The sequence below is a fragment of the Larus michahellis genome, chromosome 17, assembly GCF_964199755.1.
Source record: "Larus michahellis chromosome 17, bLarMic1.1, whole genome shotgun sequence".
In the NCBI taxonomy this organism is placed as follows: Eukaryota; Metazoa; Chordata; class Aves; order Charadriiformes; family Laridae; genus Larus; species Larus michahellis.
In genome coordinates this window covers 489545-516865 of record NC_133912.1, presented here as the reverse complement: position 1 = coordinate 516865, position 27321 = coordinate 489545, and the positions used below count along the sequence as shown (strand labels likewise).

Genomic DNA, 27321 nt, shown 5'->3' with positions numbered 1-27321 from the left:
CTTCTTTTGATGCAGCCCAGGATGCAGCTGGCTTTCTGGGCTGCAAGTGCACTTTGCCTGCTCGTGTTGAGCTTCTCGCCCACCAGCACCACTTTCTCCTCAGGGCAGCTCTGAAGCCATTCTCCGCTCAACCTGGATTTGTGCCTGGGATTGCCATGACCCAGGTGCAGGACCTTGCACGTGGCCTGGCTGAACTCTATGAGGTTCACACAGGCCCACCTCTCAAGCCTCTCCAGGTCCCTCTGGATGGCATCCCTTCCCTCCAGCGTGTTGACTGTGCCACACAGCTTGGTGTCGTCGGCAAACTTGCTGAGGGTACACTCAATCCCACTGTCCATGTCACCAACAAAGATGTTAAACAGCACTGGTCCCAGTACTGACCCCTGAGGAACGCCACTCGTCACTGGTTTCCATGTGCACGTGATGATCTCAGCCCACTTTGCCACCACTGGAGAGACACAGGGAGAACCCATCTCATTCTAAGGCAGACATTGCAAAAGCTCAGTCAATCAGTCTCAGTCTTGTTTCTCCATCTTATCAGCAAAGTCAGTTTCGAAGAAATGCTGTGTAGACTCATAAAACCATTCAGATGGCAACGGATCACGGGAAGTCTCCAGCATAACCTCTTGCTCAAAGCAGGCTGCACGTCGATTTCAGGCTCTGTTACTCACAGCTTTGCCTATTTGTGTCATGAAAATCTCCTAGTGATTTCGGGTTTGGTTTTGCTTTTGATCTATTCATGTTGAGTTTGTCAAGCATTGTACAGCTCAATGCAAAGTATGACAGGAGGGGAAGATGATTTTCAGGTCCTTCAATTCTCCTAAGCTGATGCCATCCATGGACACTCTGGATAGTCCATGGGGTCCAGCAAATGATTTCCCAGCCTGAGGTTAGTCGTCTTCTTCTCACTGGATGAGTCACCCTCTAATCCCTCTTGACTGATTCGACTGTTTTCCTTTAAAGGTACTGGCAGCTTGGGCAGACACAGCCTGAACAAGCTGTTTGCAGTCAGCCCTCCAGGGGAGCTGAAGCTGCTCTGGAGTGTGAAGATACCTAGGTGGAGCTATCAGAGATAACAGGAATGCCCCGGGAGACCTGTCCCCCTCCTGAGGAGGATTATAGCCAGGCAGGAGACGGGTTTTGTCTAAGCTACTATGGGACACCTGTGTTCACACAACCAAATACCTTGTTGGGACTTTTGGTACTATTTGGGCCCCTTTCACATACTCTGCTCTATCACTTTCTCCATAGGAGCCTCTTCAGGGCAATTCTCACTTCCTTATTCCTCAGGCTATAGATGACGGGGTTGCGCATGGGGGTCACAATCGTGTAAAACAGAGCAAGGTATTTGTCAGTGTCTGCAGAGTCTCTTGACCGTCGTTTAAAGTACACAACCATGACGGAGCCATAGAAGAGAGTCACCACCCCCAGGTGTGAGGAGCAGGTGGAAAAGGCTTTGCGTCTGCCCAGAACTGAAGGCATTTTCAGCATTGCCCTGACAATTTGAGTGTAAGAAACGACCATCAAGGAAAAGGGAAGGACTGCAAAGAGCAGGATGATGGTGTGCAGCATCACTTGGTTCCAGAAAGTGTCTGCACAGGCCAGTTCCAACAGAGGGGGGACATCACAGAAGAAGTGATGAAGGCTATGGGATGCACAGCCGGGCAAAGTGAACAGCTGGTAAGTCTGCCCTACTTGTACTGGGATGACAGCCACCCATGAGCCCACCACCAGTCTGACACAGAGCCTCCCATTCAGGATGAGGCCATAGTGCAGGGGGTCACAGATAGCTACATACCGGTCGTAGGACACGGCGGCCAGGAGAAGGCTTTCGGTGCTGCCCAGCAAAACCAGGAAATACAGCTGGGCAGCACAGCCAAGGAAGGAGATGCTGCCGTCTCCCATCAGGAAAGCCCGCAGCATTTTTGGCATGAGGCCATTCCCTGTGAGGACCATGAGGTAGATGACCAGGAAGACTGTGAAGCGCAAGCCTTGCAGGTTGGCGTGGTCAGAGAATCCCAGAAGAAGAAAGCCAGGTCCTGCTGTGTGGTTCTCCAAGCCTTTTCTTTGGGACATTTTCTGTCTACAGAGCAACCCAAACAACACGCTCACTGGACAATGGCAGCGGCCCACGCACCATCACGCACCCCTCAAGCACAGTGAAAGACTACAGAGAGCAGCACAGGTGTGACTGCAGTAATTAGGAAAGCCCAAACGAGATCTGCATGGCTGTATGGGAGTGGAACACCAGTTGCTCGTTGAGCAAAGGCTTCTCAGGAGAAAACAGAACAGATCTCTTCAGTCCAAATGATGTATGGACCAGAAAAAAATATTTTTTCTGCTAGGATGATGGAAGGGAAGGGAAGGGAAGGGAAGGGAAGGGAAGGGAAGGGAAGGGAAGGGAAGGGAAGGGAAGGGAAGGGCAACACCAGCTTTCACTTAGATTTTAGTGAGAGAGGGTTCCCTCAGCTCTTCTCAGAGATAAGACCTCACCTCCCGAAGCTCTGTCGGCACACACAGAGACCAGGGGGACATGCCTTAGATCCAAATTATTCATTTTTACATGGCTGACAGGTGAAGTCTATAAGAAAGAAAACAAACTGCTACCTGTCAATGAATCAGGTACATTGATGCACCCATGGGGCATTTCAACAAGGCAGAAAAGGTGCTATTTGTGCATATATCACGAGCGTCCAGGGTGCTAAAAGGAGGCGTTATGCAAGCAATCACAACACTACCTCAAAGCGCTTTCAAAGCATTCAAAAAAGGAAGGTGATGAAGGTAGAGGAGTGGAGATCAGTGGGTGATCTCCCGAGATATCTATTTTTCCTGAAAAGGTCGGGCTTTTATAACTTCTGGACAAGCTCTGCCTGGTTCCGGTTCCTGTTCCTGACCCTGCTGCTCTGTCGCATGGATTCATGGCAGCTTACTGAGGGCTCCATGGCTCCGTTCCCAGCGCAGAAACGTTCCCCAGTCCCTGTAAGACCTTGCAGAGCAGAGCGATGCTCGCGTCGGCTGGGAGACTGAGCCTTCCCTTTTGCATTTCCCAGAGCACACGGACTTCTCACGGCTCACACGTGAAGAACGTGAGCCATTAACAAGCAGCTCTGTTTGTCATCTTAAACTCTGACATATGAATAACGAGAATAGCGGTTTAGAACACATGTCATAAAAGCATTCACATTAGCCAAGTGAAAAAAAACCAACACAAATGTCTTGTTCAAGAGGACGCTTGGATTCCCAGAGACATGCAGTCTTAAGAGCGTGATCACTATTACTTTTTCTTTTTTTCTTACTGCTCCTGCCTAGTGAGTTCTCCTAGAGCTGCCATTCAAAATCTCCAAGATAAAATTAGGGTTTATGTGAGGGAAAAGTGACCATGATTTCTTTCCTAATCTCCCCATTTCTGCATGCAAACATGTAGAAAAATGAAATATTTTTATTTCCTGAAATACCGTCAGATACTTGCATTTATCATACACAAATTTCTAAGTGAAAGAAACCATTTATAGGCAGGTTGCCCATAAGCAGCATTTTCTGCTTGTATAAACACACTCCGCCACCCCCCGGCCCCAAACCTACAGCATATTCTTTCTAACGCCCAGATAACTCGGTGCTTCATGAGATCACACCTAGTGCATGGGCTGGACTGACTTTGGGCGTGGGAAACTGCTGGAGGACTCTTCGCACAGTGACTGTCTCACCAGCGGCATTTCTCCAAGCCGAACAAAACCTGCTCCTCTGAGCCCAGACAAGCCACCCCCATGCCTGCAGCCACTTTTGGCAGTGGCTGTGCCACCACGGTGCCTCAGCACTTCAGAGCATGCCGAAAGGGATTTACCATTGGCAGAAGCCACAATGCAGGAACACGCTGCTCACTCCACGGTGCCGCAGGAGACGGCGGTGACCTCTTTTCCTCTCTGTCATTTCCCTGGAAACCACCTGCGTGGGGTTCTCTGGACACTTCTCCCCGACTCATGTTCCTACCTGGGTATAAGTCAGTTAGTGAACAACCCCAGGAGAGACGACAGCAATGCTAGTGCTACCTGTGCTCCTCCCCAGACACCCACCGCATCATTAACAACGTTAGAAAGACTATCAGAATAATGGACGTTTGCATCATCAGCAGGCTCTGAGCAACTGCCAGAACATGACTTTCAAAAATAGAGAAATTGAGAAATGAGATTGGGCAGCTCAAAAGAAAACTGGTAAACTTGTGAGAGGGAAAAAAAAAAAAAAAAAGAAAAAAATCAAGGAGGGAGCAGGAAATAAGTAAATTCAGTCTGTGATTAGCTTTAGTTTGCAGCAACAGAAAAGGCTGCTCCGCAACACCTCCTCCCTGGGCCTCCACCTTGGCTGTGCCCCGTATTAGCTCCAAGGTGGAGATGGTCTTGAGTGGTCAAACTGCAATGGCTCATGCTCTGTGCTCAGGTTCACCTCCAAAGGGGGTGCAGGGAGAAAGCTCAGGTTGGAGGTTCATGGGAAGGTTAGAAGGCCTGTGTCCTGTCACTGCACTGCAGATGTCTACATTTGGACAGGGTAACGTGACACGAACAATGGATGAGTGTGTCTGACCAAGGCAGCCTTGCGTGGCACTATCGCCAACAGCACAAATGACCCTTCCAGAAGAGAGCATCTCCTGCCCTCCTGTGAGGCTCACGCAGCCCTTGATTTCTTACTCTGCAACTCTACGCACGGGTCAAGCCCTACCATTCAGCCAGTTCTTCACCCACCGCACCCTCTACCTGTTCATCTCCAAGTTGGGCAACTTGTCCAGAAGGAGACTTTGAGGGACACTATCAAAAGCTTTACTAAAATCCAGCAAAACTACATCCACCACCTTCCCTTCATCCACTAGGCAGGGGACCTTATTGTGGTTCATGGTGAATCATTTGTCCCCCTTAATGTTAACTCCTTTTCCCAGGTGGGCATTAGGGCTCTAGATGGCCCCCAGTTCAGGCTTGGCTGTTCACTCTCCCTGTCACTCAACCCTGATGTCGGGTTTTACTGTCCCGGGAAAGTCTCTGCTAACACCCTGCAGAGCGCAGTGCCCAATATACAGAAACGTCTTGCGGTATCTCCTACAGGGAAAGTGCCAGGAGGGAACTGTCGATCTTGTTCTCAGTGTCTCTGAGAATTGCTCTGATTATCCGTGTGACCTCTTTGCTAAGACTCTCCAGAGAGCCGTCCTCAAAACCAACACACATCTTGACATATCTCCCACATTGATCGCAGTGTCTCCAGAAACGGCATTCAATGAGCCAGGACCTTTTCTCCCTACACTGTCCATTGAGTTATCCTCAAAACCAATATACATCCTGCTATATCTCCCACATGGAAATTGCCAGGAGGAAAAAGTGAGGATTATATTTAGACTTTCTCAGAACTGCTTCAAATCAACTAGATATCTTTGTGCTGTAAATCTCCCAACAGCCAAATGTAAAAGCAGCAAACATCTCGCTGTATGTCCCACATCCAAAGTGCCAAGAGAGAGCTTGCTCTCCCTGTCTTTGAGTACTGTTTTCACTGTCCCGGTTACCTCTTTGCTAACATTCTCTTCAGAGCTGCAGTGAAACCAGGAACCACGTGGAGAAGGCACCCACACTGAAAGTGCCTGGAGGGAACATTGGGGCTTCTTCTCAGTGTCTCTGACATAGGGTTTCACTGTCCCGGGAAAGTCTCTGCTAACACCCTGCAGAGCGCTGTGCCCAATATACAGAAACGTCTTGCGGTATCTCCTACAGGGAAAGTGCCAGGAGGGAATTGTCGATCTTGTTCTCAGTGTCTCTGAGAATTGCTCTGATTATCCGTGTGACCTCTTTGCTAAGACTCTCCAGAGAGCCGTCCTCAAAACCAACACACATCTTGACATATCTCCCACATTGATCGCAGTGTCTCCAGAAACGGCATTCAAGGAGCCAGGAACTTTTCTCCCTACACTGTCCATTGAGTTGTCCTCAAAACCAATATACATCCTGCTATATCTCCCACATGGAAAGTGCCAGGAGGGAGAAGTGGGGATTATGTTTAGACTTTCTCAGAACTGCTTCAAATCAAGTAGATATCTTTGTGCTGTAAATCTCCCAACAGCCAAACGTAAAAGCACCAAATATCTCGCTTAATGTCCCACATCCAAAGTGCCAAGAGAGAGCTTGCTCTCCCTGTCTTTGAGTACTGTTTTCAGTGTCCCGGTTACCTCTTTGCTAACATTCTCTTCAGAGCTGCAGTGAAACCAGGAACCACGTGGAGAAGGCACCCACACTGAAAATGACTGGAAGGAACATTGGGGCTTCTTCTCAGTGTCTCTGATGTCGGGTTTCACTGTCCCGGGAAAGTCTCTGCTAACACCCTGCAGAGCGCAGTGCCCAATATACAGAAACGTCTTGCGGTATCTCCAACATGTAAAGTGCCAGGAGAGAATTGCAGGAATTCATCGCAGTGCCTCCAAGAATGGCATTCAATGTGCCAGAAACTTTCCTGCGTACAGTCTCCAGGGAGATTTTCGTCAAAACCAATAAGCATCCCGCTATATGTCCTAAATGGAAAGTGTCAGGAGGGAAATATAGGACTTGCTCTGCCTATCTTTGAATACTGCTTTCTGCTCTCCTGGTTAAGTCTTTGCTAACATTCTCTCCAGGGAGTTGCCCTCAAAACCAACACACATCTTGACATATCTCCCACATGGAAAGTGCCAGCAGGGAAAAACGGGGACTGTTCTTAGACTCGATAGGATCTACTTCAAGTCACCTAGTTATCTCCTTGGCTACATTCTTCAAAGAGATAGGTGCAAAACAATCAAAAAATCATCTTGCTGTGTCTCCAACATGGAAAGTGCCAGGAGGGAATTCTAGGGCTTATTCCCAGTGTCTCTCAGAATTGTTCTCATGACCCCGGCTACATCTCTGCTAAGACGCTTGCATTGCCCAGAGACTTATGACATCTTTGGGCGTGGAACCAGTCTCCAGACATATGGCCATTTTTGTGCCTGGCGCGGTGCCAAGTGGGAAAGGGTGGTTTTGAGGCTGAAGGCAGCAGGAAAGCCTGCAGCCCCCAGGTGTGTGGGGTTACGCAAGCGGTTCCCAAAGAGCTTTAGAACAAGGCATAGTTTTCCCTGCTGGCTCTTTGGGCGTGGGACCCATCTCCAGACATATGGCCATTTTTGTGCCTGGCGCGGCGCCAAGTGGGACAGGATGGTTTTGAGGCTGAAGGCAGGAGGAAAGCCTGCAGCCCCCAGGTGTGTGGGGCTACGCAAGCGGTTCCCAAACAGCTTTACAACAAGGCATAGTTTTCCCTGCTGGCTCTTTGGGCGTGGGAGAAGTCTCCAGACATATGGCCATATTTGTGCCTGGCGTGGCGCCAAGTGGGAAAGGGTGGTTTTGAGGCTGAAGGCAGCAGGAAAGCCTGCAGCCGCCAGGTGTGTGGGGCTACACAAGCGGTTCCCAAAGAGCTTTACAACAAGGCATAGTTTTCCCTGCTGGGTCTTTGGCCGTGGGACCAATCTCCAGACATATGGCCATTTTTGTGCCTGGCGTGGCGCCAAGTGGGAAAGGGTGCTTTTGAGGCTGAAGGCAGCAGGAAAGCCTGCAGCCCCCAGGTCTGTGGGGCTACGCAAGCGGTTCCCAAAGAGCTTTAGAAGAAGGCATAGTTTTCCCTGCTGGCTCTTTGAGCGTGGGACCCATCTCCAGCCATATGGCCATTTTTGTGCCTGGCGCGCGCCAAGAGGGAAAGGGTGGTTTTGAGGCTGAAGGCAGCAGGAAAGCCTGCAGCCCCCAGGTGTGTGGGGCTACGCAAGCGGTTGCCAAAGTGCTTTACAACAAGGCATAGTTTTCCCTGCTGGCTCTTTGGGTGTGGGACCAATCTCCAGACATATGGCCATTTTTGTGCCTGGCGCTGCACCAAGTGGGAAAGGGTGGTTTTGAGGCTGAAGGCAGCAGGAAAGCCTGCAGCCCCCAGGTGTGTGGGACTATGCAAGCGGTTGCCAAAGAGCTTTACAACAAGGCATAATTTTCCCTGCTGGCTCTTTGGCCGTGGGACCAATCTCCAGACATATGGCCATTTTTGTGCCTGGAGTGGCGCCAAGTGGGAAAGGGTGGTTTTGAGGCTGAAGGCAGCAGGAAACTCTGCAGCCCCCACGTCTGTGGGACTATGCAAGTGGTTGCCAAAGAGCTTTAGAACAAGGCATAGTTTTCCCTGCTGGCTCTTTGGGCATGGGACCAATCTCCAGACATATGGCCATTTTTGTCCCTGGAGCGGCGCCAAGTGGGAAAGGGTGGTTTTGAGGCTGAAGGCAGCAGGAAAGCCTGCAGCCCCTAGGTCTGTGGGGCTACGCAAGCGGTTGCCAAAGAGCTTTAGAAGAAGGCATAGTTTTCCCTGCTGGCTCTTTGAGCGTGGGACCCATCTCCAGCCATATGGCCATTTTTGTGCCTGGCGCGCGCCAAGAGGGAAAGGGTGGTTTTGAGGCTGAAGGCAGCAGGAAACCCTGCAGCCCGCAGGTGTGTGGGCCTACGCAAGCGGTTCCCAAAGAGTTTTAGAACAAGGCATAGTTTTCCCTGCTGGCTCTTTGGGCGTGGGACCCATCTCTAGCCATATTGCCATTTTTGTGCGTGGCCGGGCGCCAAGTGGGAAAGGGTGGTTTTGAGGCTGAAGGCAGCAGGAAAGCCTGCAGCCCCCAGGTCTGTGGGGCTACGCAAGCCGTTCCCAAAGAGCTTTAGAACAAGGCATAGTTTTCCCTGCTGGCTCTTTGGGTGTGGGACCAATCTCCAGACAAATGGCCATTTTTGTCCCTGGAGCGGCGCCAAGTGGGAAAGGGTGGTTTTGAGGCTGAAGGCAGCAGGAAAGCCTGCAGCCCCCAGGTCTGTGGGGCTACGCAAGCGGTTCCCAAAGGGCTTTAGAAGAAGGCATAGTTTTCCCTGCTGGCTCTTTGGGCGTGGGAGCAGTGTCCAGACATATGGCCATTTTTGTGCCTGGCGTGGCGCCAAGTGGGAAAGGGTGGTTTTGAGGCTGAAGGCAGCAGGAAAGCCTGCAGCCCCCAGGTCTGTGGGGCTACGCAAGCCGTTCCCAAAGAGCTTTAGAACAAGGCATAGTTTTCCCTGCTGGCTCTTTGGGCGTGGGACCAAGCTCCAGACATATGGCCACTTTTGTGCCTGGCGCAGCGCCAAGTGGGAAAGGGTGGTTTTGAGGCTGAAGGCAGCAGGAAAGCCTGCAGCCCCCAGGTCTGTCGGCCTACGCAAGCGACTGCCAAAGAGCTTTACAACAAGGCATAGTTTTCCCTGCTGGCTCTTTGGGCGTGGGACCAGTCTCCAGACATATGGCCAGTTTTGTCCCTGGAGCGGCGACAAGTGGGAAAGGGTGGTTTTGAGGCTGAAGGCAGCAGGAAAGCCTGCAGCCACCAGTTGTGTGGGGCTACGCAAGCGCTTCCCAGAGAGCTTTAGAAGAAGGCATAGTTTTCCCTGCTGGCTCTTTGGGCGTGGGAGCAGTGTCCAGACATATGGCCATTTTTGTGCCTGGCGTGGCGCCAAGTGGGAAAGGGTGGTTTTGAGGCTGAAGGCAGCAGGAAAGCCTGCAGCCCCCAGGTGTGTGGGGCTACGCAAGCGGTTGCCAAAGAGCTTTAGAACAAGGCATAGTTTTCCCTGCTGGCTCTTTGGGCGTGGGACCCATCTCCAGACATATGCAGATTTTTGAGGCTGGCGCGGCGCCAAGTGGGAAAGGGTGGTTTTGAGGCTGAAGGCAGCAGGAAAGCCCGCAGCCCCCAGGTCTGTGGGGCTACGCAAGCGGTTCCCAAACGGCTTTACAACAAGGCATATTTTTCCCTGCTGGCTCTTTGGGTGTGGGACCAGTCTCCAGACATATGGCCATTTTTGAGGCTGGCGCCGCACCAAGTGGGAAAGGGTGTTTCTGAGGCTGAAGGCAGCAGGAAAGCCTGCAGCCCCCAGGTCTGTGGGGCTACGCAAGCGGTTGCCAAAGAGCTTTAGAACAAGGCATAGTTTTCGCCGCTGGCTCTTTGCGCATGGGACCAATCTCCAGACATATGGCCATTTTTGTGCCTGGCGCTGCACCAAGTGGGAAAGGGTGGTTTTGAGGCTGAAGGCAGCAGGAAAGCCTGCAGCCCGCAGGTCTGTGGGACTACGCAAGCGGTTGCCAAAGAGCTTTAGAACAAGGCATAATTTTCCCTGCTGGCTCTTTAGGTGTGGGACCAATCTCCAGACATATGGCCATTTTTGTGCCTGGCGTGGCGCCAAGTGGGAAAGGGTGGTTTTGAGGCTGAAGGCAGCAGGAAAGCCTGCAGCCCCTAGGTCTGTGGGGCTACGCAAGCGGTTCCCAAAGAGCTTTAGAAGAAGGCATAGTTTTCCCTGCTGGCTCTTTGAGCGTGGGACCCATCTCCAGCCATATGGCCATTTTTGTGCTTAGCACGCGCCAAGAGGGAAAGGGTGGTTTTGAGGCTGAAGGCAGCAGGAAAGCCTGCAGCCCCCAGGTCTGTGGGACTACGCAAGCCGTTCCCAAAGAGCTTTAGAAGAAGGCATAGTTTTCCCTGCTGGCTCTTTGGGTGTGGACCCATCTCCAGACATATGGCCACTTTTGTGCCTGGCGCAGCGCCAAGTGGGAAAGGGTGGTTTTGAGGCTGAAAGCAGCAGGAAAGCCTGCAGCCCCCACGTCTGTCGGCCTACGCAAGCGACTGCCAAAGAGCTTTACAGCAAGGCATAGTTTTCCCTGCTGGCTCTTTGGGCGTGGGACCAGTCTATAGACATATGGCCATTTTTGTCCCTGGAGCGGCGACAAGTGGGAAAGGGTGCTTTTGAGGCTGAAGGCAGCAGGAAAGCCTGCAGCCCCCAGGTGTGTGGGGCTACGCAAGCGGTTCCCAAAGAGCTTTAGAACAAGGCATAGTTTTCCCTGCTGGCTCTTTGGGCATGGGACCAATCTCCAGACATATGGCCATTTTTCTGCCTGGCGCTGCACCAAGTGGGAAAGGGTGGTTTTGAGGCTGAAGGCAGCAGGAAAGCCTGCAGCCGCCAGTTGTGTGGGGCTACGCAAGCGGTTCCCAAAGAGCTTTAGAACAAGGCATAGTTTTCCCTGCTGGCTCTTTGGGCGTGGGACCCATCTCCAGACATATGCAGATTTTTGAGGCTGGCGCGGCGCCAAGTGGGAAAGGGTGGTTTTGAGGCTGAAGGCAGCAGGAAAGCCCGCAGCCCCCAGGTCTGTGGGACTACGCAAGCGGTTCCCAAACAGCTTTACAACAAGGCATATTTTTCCCTGCTGGCTCTTTGGGTGTGGGACCAGTCTCCAGACATATGCAGATTTTTGAGGCTGGCGCCGCACCAAGTGGGAAAGGGTGGTTTTGAGGCTGAAGGCAGCAGGAAAGCCTGCAGCCCCTAGGTCTGTGGGGCTACGCAAGCGGTTCCCAAAGAGCTTTAGAAGAAGGCATAGTTTTCCCTGCTGGCTCTTTGAGCGTGGGACCCATCTCCAGCCATATGGCCATTTTTGTGCTTGGCACGCGCCAAGTGGGAAAGGGTGGTTTTGAGGCTGAAGGCAGCAGGAAAGATTGCAGCCCCCAGGTGTGTGGGGTTACGCAAGCGCTTCCCAGAGAGCTTTACAACAAGGCATAGTTTTCCCTGCTGGCTCTTTGGGCGTGGGAGCAGTCTCTAGACATATGGCCACTTTTGTGCCTGGCGCGGCGCCAAGTGGGAAAGGGTGGTTTTGAGGCTGAAGGCAGCAGGAAACCCTGCAGCCCCCAGGTCTGTGGGGCTACGCAAGCGGTTCCCAAAGAGCTTTACAACGAGGCATAGTTTTCCCTGCTGGCTCTTTGCGCATGGGACCAATCTCCAGACATATGCAGATTTTTGAGGCTGGCGCCGTGCCAAGTGGGAAAGGGTGTTTTTGAGGCTGAAGGCAGCAGGAAAGCCTGCAGCCCCCAGGTCTGTGGGGCTACGCAAGCGGTTGCCAAAGAGCTTTAGAAGAAGGCATAGTTTTCCCTGCTGGCTCTTTGCGCATGGGACCAATCTCCAGACATATGGCCATTTTTGTGCCTGGCGTGGCGCCAAGTGGGAAAGGGTGGTTTTGAGGCTGAAGGCAGCAGGAAAGCCTGCAGCCCCCAGGTCTGTGGGACTATGCAAGCGGTTGCAAAAGAGTTTTAGAACAAGGCATAGTTTTCCCTGCTGGCTCTTTGGGCGTGGGACCAATCTCCAGACATATGGACATTTTTGTCCCTGGAGCGGCGCCAAGTGGGAAAGGGTGGTTTTGAGGCTGAAGGCAGCAGGAAAGCCTGCAGCCCCCAGGTCTGTGGGGCTACGCAAGCGGTTCCCAAAGAGCTTTAGAAGAAGGCATAGTTTTCCCTGCTGGCTCTTTGAGCGTGGGACCCATCTCCAGCCATATGGCCATTTTTGTGCCTGGCGCGCGCCAAGAGGGAAAGGGTGGTTTTGAGACTGAAGGCAGCAGGAAATATTGCAGCCCCCAGGTGTGTGGGGCTACGCAAGCGGTTGCCAAAGAGCTTTAGAACAAGGCATAGTTTTCCCTGCTGGCTCTTTGGGCATGGGACCAATCTCCAGACATATGGCCATTTTTGTGCCTGGCGTGGCGCCAAGTGGGAAAGGGTGGTTTTGAGGCTGAAGGCAGCAGGAAAGCCTGCAGCCCCTAGGTCTGTGGGGCTACGCAAGCGGTTCCCAAAGAGCTTTAGAAGAAGGCATAGTTTTCCCTGCTGGCTCTTTGAGCGTGGGACCCATCTCCAGCCATATGGCCATTTTTGTGCTTGGCACGCGCCAAGAGGGAAAGGGTGGTTTTGAGGCTGAAGGCAGCAGGAAAGATTGCAGCCCCCAGGTGTGTGGGGCTACGCAAGCGCTTCCCAGAGAGCTTTACAACAAGGCATAGTTTTCCCTGCTGGCTCTTTGGGCGTGGGAGCAGTCTCTAGACATATGGCCACTTTTGTGCCTGGCGTGGCGCCAAGTGGGAAAGGGTGTTTTTGAGGCTGAAGGCAGCAGGAAACCCTGCAGCCCCCAGATCTGTGGGGCTACGCAAGCGGTTCCCAAAGAGCTTTACAACGAGGCATAGTTTTCCCTGCTGGCTCTTTCCGCATGGGACCAATCACCAGACATATGCAGATTTTTGAGGCTGTCGGCGTGCCAAGTGGGAAAGGGTGGTTCTGAGGCTGAAGGCAGCAGGAAAGCCTGCAGCCCCCAGGTCTGTGGGGCTACGCAAGCGGTTGCCAAAGAGCTTTAGAACAAGGCATAGTTTTCCCTGCTGGCTCTTTGCGCATGGGACCAATCTCCAGACATATGGCCATTTTTGTGCCTGGCGTGGCGCCAAGTGGGAAAGGGTGGTTTTGAGGCTGAAGGCAGCAGGAAAGCCTGCAGCCCCCAGGTCTGTGGGACTATGCAAGCGGTTGTAAAAGAGCTTTAGAACAAGGCATAGTTTTCCCTGCTGGCTCTTTGGGCGTGGGACCAATCTCCAGACATATGGACATTTTTGTCCCTGGAGCGGCGCCAAGTGGGAAAGGGTGGTTTTGAGGCTGAAGGCAGCAGGAAAGCCTGCAGCCCCCAGGTCTGTGGGGCTACGCAAGCGGTTCCCAAAGAGCTTTAGAAGAAGGCATAGTTTACTCTGCTGGCTCTTTGAGCGTGGGACCCATCTCCAGCCATATGGCCATTTTTGTGCCTGGCGCGCGCCAAGTGGGAAAGGGTGGTTTTGAGGCTGAAGGCAGCAGGAAAGCCTGCAGCCCCCAGGTCTGTGGGGCTACGCAAGCGGTTCCCAAAGAGCTTTAGAAGAAGGCATAGTTTTCCCTGCTGGCTCTTTGGGCGTGGGAGCAGTCTCTAGACATATGGCCACTTTTGTGCCTGGCGCGGCGCCAAGTGGGAAAGGGTGGTTTTGAGGCTGAAGGCAGCAGGAAACCCTGCAGCCCCCAGGTCTGTGGGGCTACGCAAGCGGTTCCCAAAGAGCTTTACAACGAGGCATAGTTTTCCCTGCTGGCTCTTTGCGCATGGGACCAATCTCCAGACATATGCAGATTTTTGAGGCTGGCGCCGTGCCAAGTGGGAAAGGGTGTTTTTGAGGCTGAAGGCAGCAGGAAAGCCTGCAGCCCCCAGGTCTGTGGGGCTACGCAAGCGGTTCCCAAAGAGCTTTAGAAGAAGGCATAGTTTTCCCTGCTGGCTCTTTGCGCATGGGACCAATCTCCAGACATATGGCCATTTTTGTGCCTGGCGTGGCGCCAAGTGGGAAAGGGTGGTTTTGAGGCTGAAGGCAGCAGGAAAGCCTGCAGCCCCCAGGTCTGTGGGACTATGCAAGCGGTTGCAAAAGAGTTTTAGAACAAGGCATAGTTTTCCCTGCTGGCTCTTTGGGCGTGGGACCAATCTCCAGACATATGGACATTTTTGTCCCTGGAGCGGCGCCAAGTGGGAAAGGGTGGTTTTGAGGCTGAAGGCAGCAGGAAAGCCTGCAGCCCCCAGGTCTGTGGGGCTACGCAAGCGGTTCCCAAAGAGCTTTAGAAGAAGGCATAGTTTTCCCTGCTGGCTCTTTGAGCGTGGGACCCATCTCCAGCCATATGGCAATTTTTGTGCCTGGCGCGCGCCAAGAGGGAAAGGGTGGTTTTGAGGCTGAAGGCAGCAGGAAATATTGCAGCCCCCAGGTGTGTGGGGCTACGCAAGCGGTTGCCAAAGAGCTTTAGAACAAGGCATAGTTTTCCCTGCTGGCTCTTTGGGCATGGGACCAATCTCCAGACATATGGCCATTTTTGTGCCTGGCGTGGCGCCAAGTGGGAAAGGGTGGTTTTGAGGCTGAAGGCAGCAGGAAAGCCTGCAGCCCCTAGGTCTGTGGGGCTACGCAAGCGGTTCCCAAAGAGCTTTAGAACAAGGCATAGTTTTCCCTGCTGGCTCTTTGAGCGTGGGACCCATCTCCAGACATATGGCCATTTTTGTGCTTGGCACGCGCCAAGAGGGAAAGGGTGGTTTTGAGGCTGAAGGCAGCAGGAAAGATTGCAGCCCCCAGGTGTGTGGGGCTACGCAAGCGCTTCCCAGAGAGCTTTACAACAAGGCATAGTTTTCCCTGCTGGCTCTTTGGGCGTGGGAGCAGTCTCTAGACATATGGCCACTTTTGTGCCTGGCGTGGCGCCAAGTGGGAAAGGGTGTTTTTGAGGCTGAAGGCAGCAGGAAACCCTGCAGCCCCCAGATCTGTGGGGCTACGCAAGCGGTTCCCAAAGAGCTTTACAACGAGGCATAGTTTTCCCTGCTGGCTCTTTCCGCATGGGACCAATCACCAGACATATGCAGATTTTTGAGGCTGTCGCCGTGCCAAGTGGGAAAGGGTGGTTCTGAGGCTGAAGGCAGCAGGAAAGCCTGCAGCCCCCAGGTCTGTGGGGCTACGCAAGCGGTTGCCAAAGAGCTTTAGAACAAGGCATAGTTTTCCCTGCTGGCTCTTTGCGCATGGGACCAATCTCCAGACATATGGCCATTTTTGTGCCTGGTGTGGCGCCAAGTGGGAAAGGGTGGTTTTGAGGCTGAAGGCAGCAGGAAAGCCTGCAGCCCCCAGGTCTGTGGGACTATGCAAGCGGTTGTAAAAGAGCTTTAGAACAAGGCATAGTTTTCCCTGCTGGCTCTTTGGGCGTGGGACCAATCTCCAGACATATGGACATTTTTGTCCCTGGAGCGGCGCCAAGTGGGAAAGGGTGGTTTTGAGGCTGAAGGCAGCAGGAAAGCCTGCAGCCCCCAGGTCTGTGGGGCTACGCAAGCGGTTCCCAAAGAGCTTTAGAAGAAGGCATAGTTTTCCCTGCTGGCTCTTTGGGCGTGGGACCAGTCTCAAGACATATGGCCATTTTTGTGCCTGGCGTGGCGCCAAGTGGGAAAGGGTGGTTTTGAGGCTGAAGGCAGCAGGAAAGCCTGCAGCCCCCAGGTCTGTGGGGCTACGCAAGCGGTTCCCAAAGAGCTTTACAACGAGGCATAGTTTTCCCTGCTGGCTCTTTGCGCATGGGACCAATCTCCACACAAATGGCCATTTTTGTCCCTGGAGCGGCGCCAAGAGGGAAAGGGTGGTTTTGAGGCTGAAGGCAGCAGGAAAGCCTGCAGCCCCCAGGTGTGTGGGACTACGCAAGCGGTTCCCAAAGAGCTTTAGAACAAGGCATAATTTTCCCTGCTGGCTCTTTGGGCATGGGACCAATCTCCAGACAAATGGCCATTTTTGTCCCTGGAGCGGCGCCAAGAGGGAAAGGGTGGTTTTGAGGCTGAAGGCAGCAGGAAAGCCTGCAGCCCCCAGGTCTGTGGGGCTACGCAAGCAGTTCCCAAAGAGCTTTAGAACAAGGCATAGTTTTCCCTGCTGGCTCTTTGGGCGTGGGACCCATCTCCAGACATATGCAGATTTTTGAGGCTGGCGCGGCGCCAAGTGGGAAAGGGTGGTTTTGAGGCTGAAGGCAGCAGGAAAGCCCGCAGCCCCCAGGTCTGTGGGGCTACGCAAGCGGTTCCCAAACGGCTTTACAACAAGGCATATTTTTCCCTGCTGGCTCTTTGGGTGTGGGACCAGTCTCCAGACATATGCAGATTTTTGAGGCTGGCGCCGCACCAAGTGGGAAAGGGTGTTTTTGAGGCTGAAGGCAGCAGGAAAGCCTGCAGCCCCTAGGTCTGTGGGGCTACGCAAGCGGTTCCCAAAGAGCTTTAGAAGAAGGCATAGTTTTCCCTGCTGGCTCTTTCAGCGTGGGACCCATCTCCAGCCATATGGCCATTTTTGTGCTTGGCACGCGCCAAGTGGGAAAGGGTGGTTTTGAGGCTGAAGGCAGCAGGAAAGATTGCAGCCCCCAGGTGTGTGGGGCTACGCAAGCGCTTCCCAGAGAGCTTTACAACAAGGCATAGTTTTCCCTGCTGGCTCTTTGGGCGTGGGAGCAGTCTCTAGACATATGGCCACTTTTGTGCCTGGCGCGGCGCCAAGTGGGAAAGGGTGGTTTTGAGGCTGAAGGCAGCAGGAAACCCTGCAGCCCCCAGGTCTGTGGGGCTACGCAAGCGGTTCCCAAAGAGCTTTACAACGAGGCATAGTTTTCCCTGCTGGCTCTTTGCGCATGGGACCAATCTCCAGACATATGCAGATTTTTGAGGCTGGCGCCGTGCCAAGTGGGAAAGGGTGTTTTTGAGGCTGAAGGCAGCAGGAAAGCCTGCAGCCCCCAGGTCTGTGGGGCTACGCAAGCGGTTGCCAAAGAGCTTTAGAAGAAGGCATAGTTTTCCCTGCTGGCTCTTTGGGCATGGGACCAATCTCCAGACATATGGCCATTTTTGTGCCTGGCGTGGCGCCAAGTGGGAAAGGGTGGTTTTGAGGCTGAAGGCAGCAGGAAAGCCTGCAGCCCCCAGGTCTGTGGGACTATGCAAGCGGTTGCAAAAGAGTTTTAGAACAATGCATAGTTTTCCCTGCTGGCTCTTTGGGCGTGGGACCAATCTCCAGACATATGGACATTTTTGTCCCTGGAGCGGCGCCAAGTGGGAAAGGGTGCTTTTGAGGCTGAAGGCAGCACGAAAGCCTGCAGCCCCCAGGTGTGTGGGGCTACGCAAGCGGTTCCCAAAGAGCTTTAGAAGAAGGCATAGTTTACCCTGCTGGCTCTTTGAGCGTGGGACCCATCTCCAGCCACATGGCCATTTTTGTGCCTGGCGCGCGCCAAGAGGGAAAGGGTGGTTTTGGGGCTGAAGGCAGCAGGAAATATTGCAGCCCCCAGGTGTGTGGGGCTACGCAAGCGGTTGCCAAAGAGCTTTAGAACAAGGCATAGTTTTCCCTGCTGGCTCTTTGTGCATGGGACCAATCTCCAGACATAAGGCCATTTTTGTGCCTGGCGTGGCGCCAAGTGGGAAAGGGTGGTTTTGAGGCTGAAGGCAGCAGGAAAGCCTGCAGCCCCTAGGTCTGTGGGGCTACGCAAGCGGTTCCCAAAGAGCTTTAGAAGAAGGCATAGTTTTCCCTGCTGGCTCTTTGAGCGTGGGACCCATCTCCAGCCATATGGCCATTTTTGTCCCTGGCGTGGCGCCAAGTGGGAAAGGGTGGTTTTGAGGCTGAAGGCAGCAGGAAAGATTGCAGCCCCCAGGTGTGTGGGGCTACGCAAGCGCTTCCCAGAGAGCTTTACAACAAGGCATAGTTTTCCCTGCTGGCTCTTTGGGCGTGGGAGCAGTCTCTAGACATATGGCCACTTTTGTGCCTGGCGCGGCGCCAAGTTGGAAAGGGTGGTTTTGAGGCTGAAGGCAGCAGGAAAGCCTGCAGCCCCCAGGTCTGTGGGGCTACGCAAGTGCTTCCCAGAGAGCTTTACAACAAGGCATAGTTTTCCCTGCTGGCTCTTTGGGCGTGGGACCAGTCTCAAGACATATGGCCATTTTTGTCCCTGGAGCGGCGCCAAGAGGGAAATGGTGGTTTTGAGGCTGAAGGCAGCAGGAAAGCCTGCAGCCCCCAGCTCTGTGGGCCTATGCAAGCGGTTGCCAAAGAGCTTTAGAACAAGGCATAATTTTCCCTGCTGGCTCTTTGGGCATGGGACCAATCTCCAGACAAATGGCCATTTTTGTCCCTGGAGCAGCGCCAAGAGGGAAAGGGTGGTTTTGAGGCTGAAGGCAGCAGGAAAGCCTGCAGCCGCCAGGTGTGTGGGGCTACGCAAGCGGTTCCCAAAGAGCTTTAGAACAAGGCATATTTTTCCCTGCTGGCTCTTTGGGCGTGGGACCAATCTCCAGACATATGGCCATTTTTGTGCCTGGCACGGCGCCAAGTGGGAAAGGGTGGTTTTGAGGCTGAAGGCAGCAGGAAAGCCTGCAGCCCCCAGGTCTGTGGGGCTACGCAAGCGGTTCCCAAAGAGCTTTAGAACAAGGCATAGTTTTCCCTGCTGGCTCTTTGGGCATGGGACCAATCTCCAGACATATGGCCATTTTTGTGCCTGGCGTGGCGCCAAGTGGGAAAGGGTGGTTTTGAGGCTGAAGGCAGCAGGAAAGCCTGCAGCCCGCAGGTCTGTGGGGCTACGCAAGCGGTTCCCAAAGAGCTTTAGAAGAAGGCATAGTTTTCCCTGCTGGATCTTAGGGCGGGGGTCCCATCTCCAGCCATATTGCCATTTTTGTGCGTGGCCCGGCGCCAAGTGGGAAAGGGTGGTTTTGAGGCTGAAAGCAGCAGGAAACCCTGCAGCCCCCACCTCTGTGGGACTATGCAAGCGGTTCCCAAAGAGCTTTAGAACAAGGCATAGTTTTCCCTGCTGGCTCTTTGGGTGTGGGACCAATCTCCAGACAAATGGCCATTTTTGAGGCTGGCGCGGCGCCAAGTGGGAAAGGGTGGTTTTGAGGCTGAATGCAGCAGGAAAGCCTGCAGCCGCCAGGTGTCTGGGGCTACGCAAGCGGTTCCCAAAGAGCTTTAGAACAAGGCATACTTTTCCCTGCTGTCTCTTTGGGCGTGGGACCCATCTCCAGACATATAGCCATTTTTGTGCCTGGCGTGGCGCCAAGTGGGAAAGGGTGGTTTTGAGGCTGAAGGCAGCAGGAAAGCCTGCAGCCCCCAGGTCTGTGGGGCTACGCAAGCGGTTCCCAAAGAGCTTTAGAACAAGGCATACTTTTCCCTGCGGTCTCTTTGGGCGTGGGACCCATCTCCAGACATATAGCCATTTTTGTGCCTGGCGTGGCGCCAAGTGGGAAAGGGTGGTTTTGAGGCTGAAGGCAGCAGGAAAGATTGCAGCCCCCAGGTGTGTGGGGCTACGCAAGCGGTTGCCAAAGAGCTTTAGAACAAGGCATAGTTTTCCCTGCTGGCTCTTTGGGCGTGGGACCAGTCTCCAGACAAATGGCCATTTTTGTGCCTGGTGCGGCGCCAAGTGGGAAAGGGTGGTTTTGAGGCTGAAGGCAGCAGGAAAGCCTGCAGCCCCCAGGTCTGTGGGGCTACGCAAGCGGTTCCCAAAGAGCTTTAGAACAAGGCATAGTTTTCCCTGCTGGCTCTTTGGGCATGGGACCAATCTCCAGACATATGGCCATTTTTGTGCCTGGCGTGGCGCCAAGTGGGAAAGGGTGGTTTTGAGGCTGAAGGCAGCAGGAAAGCCTGCAGCCCGCAGGTCTGTGGGGCTACGCAAGCGGTTCCCAAAGAGCTTTAGAACAAGGCATAGTTTTCCCTGCTGGATCTTTGGGCGGGGGACCCATCTCCAGCCATATTGCCATTTTTGTGCGTGGCCCGGCGCCAAGTGGGAAAGGGTGGTTTTGAGGCTGAAAGCAGCAGGAAACCCTGCAGCCCCCACCTCTGTGGGACTATGCAAGCGGTTCCCAAAGAGCTTTAGAACAAGGCATAGTTTTCCCTGCTGGCTCTTTGGGTGTGGGACCAGTCTCCAGACAAATGGCCATTGTTGAGGCTGGCGCGGCGCCAAGTGGGAAAGGGTGGTTTTGAGGCTGAATGCAGCAGGAAAGCCTGCAGCCGCCAGGTGTGTGGGGCTACGCAAGCGGTTCCCAAAGAGCTTTAGAACAAGGCATACTTTTCCCTGCTGTCTCTTTGGGCGTGGGACCCATCTCCAGACATATAGCCATTTTTGTGCCTGGCGTGGCGCCAAGTGGGAAAGGGTGGTTTTGAGGCTGAAGGCAGCAGGAAAGATTGCAGCCCCCAGGTGTGTGGGGCTACGCAAGCGGTTGCCAAAGAGCTTTAGAACAAGGCATAGTTTTCCCTGCTGGCTCTTTTGGCGTGGGACCAGTCTCCAGACAAATGGCCATTTTTGTGCCTGGCCCGGCTCCAAGTGGAAAAGGGTGGTTTTGAGGCTGAAGGCAGCAGGAAAGCCTGCAGCCCCCAGGTGTGTGGGGCTACGCAAGCGGTTCCCAGAGAGCTTTACAACGAGGCATAGTTTTCCCTGCTGGCTCTTTGGGCATGGGACCAATCTCCAGACATATGGCCATTTTTGTGCCTGGCGTGGCGCCAAGTGGGAAAGGGTGGTTTTGAGGCTGAAGGCAGCAGGAAAGCCTGCAGCCCGCAGGTCTGTGGGGCTACGCAAGCGGTTCCCAAAGAGCTTTAAAACAAGGCATAGTTTTCACTGCTGGATCTTTGGGCGGGGGACCCATCTCCAGATATATTGCCATTTTTGTGCCTGGCGTGGCGCCAAGTGGGAAAGGGTGGTTTTGAGGCTGAAGGCAGCAGGAAGGCCTGCAGCCCCCAGGTGTGTGGGACTATGCAAGCGGTTGCCAAAGAGCTTTAGAACAAGGCATAGTTTTCCCTGCTGGCTCTTTGGCCATGGGACGAGTCTCCAGACATATGCAGATTTTTGAGGCTGGTGCTGCGCCAAGTGGGAAAGGGTGGTTTTGAGGCTGAAGGCAGCAGGAAAGCCTGCAGCCCCCAAGTCTGTGGGGCTACGCAAGCGGTTCCCAAAGAGCTTTAGAAGAAGGCATAGTTTTCCCTGCTGGCTCTTTGGGCATGGGACCAATCTCCAGACATATGGCCATTTTTGTGCCTGGCGCGGCCCCAAGTGGGAAAGGGTGGTTTTGTGGTTGAAGGCAGCAGGAAAGCCTGCAGCCCCCACGTCTATGGGGCTACGCAAGCGGTTCCCAAAGAGCTTTAGAACAAGTCATAGTTTTCCCTGCTGGCTCTTTGCGCATGGGACCAATCTCCAGACATATGGCCATTTTTGTGCCTGGCGCTGCACCAAGTGGGAAAGGGTGGTTTTGAGGCTGAAGGCAGCAGGAAAGCCTGCAGCCCCCAGCTCTGTGAGGCTACGCAAGCGGTTCCCAAAGAGCTTTAGAACAAGGCATAGTTTTCCCTGCTGGCTCTTTGGGCGTGGGACCCATCTCCAGCCATATTGCCATTTTTGTGCATGGCCCAGCGCCAAGTGGGAAAGGGTGGTTTTGAGGCTGAAGGCAGCAGGAAAGCCTGCAGCCCCCACGTCTGTGGGACTATGCAAGCGGTTGCCAAAGAGCTTTAGAACAAGGCATAGTTTTCCCTGATGGCTCTTTGGGTGTGGGACCAGTCTCCAGACATATGCAGATTTTTGAGGCTGGTGCTGCGCCAAGTGGGAAAGGGTGGTTTTGTGGATGAAGGCAGCAGGAAAGCCTGCAGCCCCCAGGTCTGTGGGGCTACGCAAGCGGTTCCCAAAGAGCTTTAGAACAAGGCATATTTTTCCCTGCTGGCTCTTTGGGCATGGGACCAATCTCCAGACATATGGCCATTTTTGTACCTGGCGCTGCACCAAGTGGGAAAGGGTGGTTTTGAGGCTGAAGGCAGCAGGAAAGACTGCAGCCCCCAGGTGTGTGGGGCTACGCAAGCGGTTCCCAAAGAGCTTTAGAACAAGGCATAGCTTTCCCAGATGGCTCTTTGGCCGTTGGACCAATCTCCAGACATATGGCCATTTTCGTGCCTGGCATGGCGCCAAGTGGGAAAGGGTGGTTTTGAGGCTGAAGGCAGCAGGAAAGCCTGCAGCCCCCAGCTCTGTTGGACTGTGCAAGCGGTTGCCAAAGAGCTTTGGAACAAGGCATAGTTTTCCCTGCTGGCTCTTTGGGCGTGGGACCAATCTCCAGACATATGGCTATTTTTGTCCCTGGAGAGGCGCCAAGTGGGAAAGGGTGGTTTTGAGGCTGAAGGCAGCAGGAAAGCCTGCAGCCCCCAGGTGTGTGGGGCTACGCAAGCGGTTCCCAAAGAGCTTTAGAACAAGGCATAATTTTCCCTGCTGGCTCTTTGGGCGTGGGACCCATCTCCAGACATATGGCCATTTTTGTGCCTGGCGTGGCGCCAAGTGGGAAAGGGTGGTTTTGAGGCTGAAGGCAGCAGGAAAGCCTGCAGCCCCCAGGTCTGTGGGACTATGCAAGCCGTTCCCAAAGAGCTTTAGAACAAGGCATAGTTTTCCCTGCTGGCTCTTTGGGCGTGGGACCAAGCTCCAGACATATGGCCACTTTTGTGCCTGGCGCAGCGCCAAGTGGGAAAGGGTGGTTTTGAGGCTGAAGGCAGCAGGAAAGCCTGCAGCCCCCAGGTGTGTGGGGCTACGCAAGCGGTTCCCAAAGAGCTTTAGAACAAGGCATAATTTTCCCTGCTGGCTCTTTGGGCGTGGGACCCATCTCCAGACATATGGCCATTTTTGTGCCTGGCGTGGCGCCAAGTGGGAAAGGGTGGTTTTGAGGCTGAAGGCAGCAGGAAAGCCTGCAGCCCCCAGGTCTGTGGGACTATGCAAGCCGTTCCCAAAGAGCTTTAGAACAAGGCATAGTTTTCCCTGCTGGCTCTTTGGGCATGGGACCAATCTCCAGACATATGGCCATTTTTCTGCCTGGCGCTGCACCAAGTGGGAAAGGGTGGTTTTGAGGCTGAAGGCAGCAGGAAAGCCTGCAGCCGCCAGTTGTGTGGGGCTACGCAAGCGGTTCCCAAAGAGCTTTAGAACAAGGCATAGTTTTCCCTGCTGGCTCTTTGGGCGTGGGACCCATCTCCAGACATATGGCCATTTTTGTGCCTGGCGTGGCGCCAAGTGGGAAAGGGTGGTTTTGAGGCTGAAGGCAGCAGGAAAGCCTGCAGCCCCCAGGTGTGTGGGGCTACGCAAGCGGTTGCCAAAGAGCTTTAGAACAAGGCATAGTTTTCCCTGCTGGCTCTTTGTGCATGGGACCAATCTCCAGACATATGGCCATTTTTATGCCTGGCGCGGCGCCAAGTGGGAAAGGGTGGTTTTGAGGCTGAAGGCAGCAGGAAAGCCTGCAGCCCCCAGGTCTGTGTGGCTACGCAAGCAGTTCCCAAAGAGCTTTAGAACAAGGCATAGTTTTCCCTGCTGGCTCATTGGGCGTGGGACCCATCTCCAGACATATGCAGATTTTTGAGGCTGGCGCGGCGCCAAGTGGGAAAGGGTGGTTTTGAGGCTGAAGGCAGCAGGAAAGCCCGCAGCCCCCAGGTCTGTGGGGCTACGCAAGCGGTTCCCAAATGGCTTTACAACAAGGCATAGTTTTCCCTGCTGGCTCTTTGCGCATGGGACCAGTCTCCAGACATATGCAGATTTTTGAGGCTGGCGCCGCACCAAGTGGGAAAGGGTGGTTTTGAGGCTGAAGGCAGCAGGAAAGCCTGCAGCCCCCAGGTGTGTGGGGCTACGCAAGCGGTTGCCAAAGAGCTTTAGAACAAGGCATAGTTTTCCCCGCTGGCTCTTTGGACATGGGACCAATCTCCAGACATATGGCCATTTTTGTGCCTGGCGCTGCACCAAGTGGGAAAGGGTGGTTTTGAGGCTGAAGGCAGCAGGAAAGCCTGCAGCCCGCAGGTCTGTGGGACTACGCAAGCGGTTGCCAAAGAGCTTTAGAACAAGGCATAGTTTTCCCTGCTGGCTCTTTAAGTGTGGGACCAATCTCCAGACATATGGCCATTTTTGTGCCTGGCGTGGCGCCAAGTGGGAAAGGGTGGTTTTGAGGCTGAAGGCAGCAGGAAAGCCTGCAGCCCCTAGGTCTGTGGGGCTACGCAAGCGGTTCCCAAAGAGCTTTAGAACAAGGCATAGTTTTCCCTGCTGGCTCTTTGAGCGTGGGAGCCATCTCCAGTCATATGGCCATTTTTGTGCTTGGCACGCGCCAAGTGGGAAAGGGTGGTTTTGAGGCTGAAGGCAGCAGGAAAGATTGCAGCCCCCAGGTGTGTGGGGCTACGCAAGCGCTTCCCAGAGAGCTTTACAACAAGGCATAGTTTTCCCTGCTGGCTCTTTGGGCGTGGGACCCATCTCCAGACATATGGCCATTTTTGTGCCTGGCGCGGCGCCAAGTGGGAAAGGGTGGTTTTGAGGCTGAAGGCAGCAGGAAAGCCTGCAGCCCCCAGGTCTGTGGGGCTACGCAAGCAGTTCCCAAAGAGCTTTAGAACAAGGCATAATTTTCCCTGCTGGCTCATTGGGCGTGGGACCCATCTCCAGACATATGCAGATTTTTGAGGCTGGCGCGGCGCCAAGAGGGAAAGGGTGGTTTTGAGGCTGAAGGCAGCAGGAAAGCCCGCAGCCCCCAAGTCTGTGGGGCTACGCAAGCGGTTCCCAAATGGCTTTACAACAAGGCATAGTTTTCCCTGCTGGCTCTTTGCGCATGGGACCAGTCTCCAGACATATGGCCATTTTTGTGCCTGGCGCTGCACCAAGTGGGAAAGGGTGGTTTTGAGGCTGAAGGCAGCAGGAAAGCCTGCAGCCCGCAGGTCTGTGGGACTACGCAAGCGGTTGCCAAAGAGCTTTAGAACAAGGCATAATTTTCCCTGCTGGCTCTTTAGGTGTGGGACCAATCTCCAGACATATGGCCATTTTTGTGCCTGGCGTGGCGCCAAGTGGGAAAGGGTGGTTTTGAGGCTGAAGGCAGCAGGAAAGCCTGCAGCCCCTAGGTCTGTGGGGCTACGCAAGCGGTTCCCAAAGAGCTTTAGAACAAGGCATAGTTTTCCCTGCTGGCTCTTTGAGCGTGGGAGCCATCTCCAGTCATATGGCCATTTTTGTGCTTGGCACGCGCCAAGAGGGAAAGGGTGGTTTTGAGGCTGAAGGCAGCAGGAAAGATTGCAGCCCCCAGGTGTGTGGGGCTACGCAAGCGCTTCCCAGAGAGCTTTAGAACAAGGCATAGTTTTCCCTGCTGGCTCTTTGGGCGTGGGAGCAGTCTCTAGACATATGGCCACTTTTGTGCCTGGCGCGGCGCCAAGTGGGAAAGGGTGGTTTTGTGGATGAAGGCAGCAGGAAAGCCTGCAGCCCCCAGATCTGTGGGGCTACGCAAGCGGTTCCCAAAGAGCTTTAGAACAAGGCATAATTTTCCCTGCTGGCTCTTTGCGCATGGGACCAATCTCCAGACATATGGCCATTTTTGAGGCTGGCGCCGTGCCAAGTGGGAAAGGGTGGTTCTGAGGCTGAAGGCAGCAGGAAAGCCTGCAGCCCCCAGGTCTGTGGGGCTACGCAAGCGGTTGCCAAAGAGCTTTAGAAGAAGGCATAGTTTTCCCTGCTGGCTCTTTGCGCATGGGACCAATCTCCAGACATATGGCCATTTTTGTGCCTGGCGTGGCGCCAAGTGGGAAAGGGTGGTTTTGAGGCTGAAGGCAGCAGGAAAGATTGCAGCCCCCAGGTCTGTGGGGCTACACAAGTGCTTCCCAGAGAGCTTTACAACAAGGCATATTTTTCCCTGCTGGCTCTTTGGGCGTGGGACCAGTCTCCAGACATATGGCCATTTTTGTGCCTGGCGTGGCGCCAAGTGGGAAAGGGTGGTTTTGAGGCTGAAGGCAGCAGGAAAGCCTGCAGCCCCCAGGTCTGTGGGGCTACGCAAGCGGTTCCCAAAGAGCTTTAGAACAAGGCATAGTTTTCCCTGCTGGCTCTTTGGGCGTGGGACCCATCTCCAGCCATATTGCCATTTTTGTGCATGGCCCGGCGCCAAGTGGGAAAGGGTGGTTTTGAGGCTGAAGGCAGCAGGAAAGCCTTCAGCCCCCACGTCTGTGGGACTATGCAAGCGGTTGCCAAAGAGCTTTAGAACAAGGCATAGTTTTCCCTGATGGCTCTTTGGGTGTGGGACCAGTCTCCAGACATATGCAGATTTTTGAGGCTGGTGCTGGGCCAAGTGGGAAAGGGTGGTTTTGTGGATGAAGGCAGCAGGAAAGCCTGCAGCCCCCAGGTCTGTGGGGCTACGCAAGCGGTTCCCAAAGAGCTTTAGAACGAGGCATAATTTTCCCTGCTGGCTCTTTGGGCATGGGACCAATCTCCAGACATATGGCCATTTTTGTACCTGGCGCTGCACCAAGTGGGAAAGGGTGGTTTTGAGGCTGAAGGCAGCAGGAAAGACTGCAGCCCCCAGGTCTGTGGGGCTACGCAAGCGGTTGCCAAAGACCTTTAGAACAAGGCATAGTTTTCCCTGATGGCTCTTTGGCCGTTGGACCAATCTCCAGACATATGGCCATTTTCGTGCCTGGCATGGCGCCAAGTGGGAAAGGGTGGTTTTGAGGCTGAAGGCAGCAGGAAAGCCTGCAGCCCCCAGCTCTGTTGGACTGTGCAAGCGGTTGCCAAAGAGATTTGGAACAAGGCATAGTTTTCCCTGCTGGCTCTTTGGGCGTGGGACCAATCTCCAGACATATGGCTATTTTTGTCCCTGGAGAGGCGCCAAGTGGGAAAGGGTGGTTTTGAGGCTGAAGGCAGCAGGAAAGCCTGCAGCCCCCAGGTGTGTGGGGCTACGCAAGCGGTTCCCAAAGAGCTTTAGAACAAGGCATAGTTTTCCCTGCTGGCTCTTTGGGCGTGGGACCCATCTCCAGACATATGGCCATTTTTGTGCCTGGCGTGGCGCCAAGTGGGAAAGGGTGGTTTTGAGGCTGAAGGCAGCAGGAAAGCCTGCAGCCCCCAGGTCTGTGGGGCTACGCAAGCGATTCCCAAAGAGATTTACAAGAAGGCATATTTTTCCCTGCTGGCTCTTTGGGTGTGGGACCAGTCTCCAGACATATGGCCATTTTTGTGCCTGGCGTGGC

The 27321-nt window shown here is 54.1% G+C and overlaps 1 protein-coding gene across 1 annotated transcript; it reads right to left on the bottom strand.

Annotated features, from left to right (window-relative positions):
* Positions 1–1236: 1236 nt before the first annotated feature.
* LOC141732463 (olfactory receptor 10AG1-like) lies at positions 1237–2942 on the bottom strand. Its single transcript, XM_074561506.1, has 3 exons — positions 2931–2942; positions 2494–2504; positions 1237–2083 (listed from the first exon to the last, which is right to left on the bottom strand). The coding sequence occupies exons 1-3, from the start codon at positions 2940–2942 to the stop codon at positions 1237–1239; spliced, it is 870 nt and encodes a 289-aa protein (XP_074417607.1).
* Between the last annotated feature and the right edge of the window lie 24379 nt (positions 2943–27321).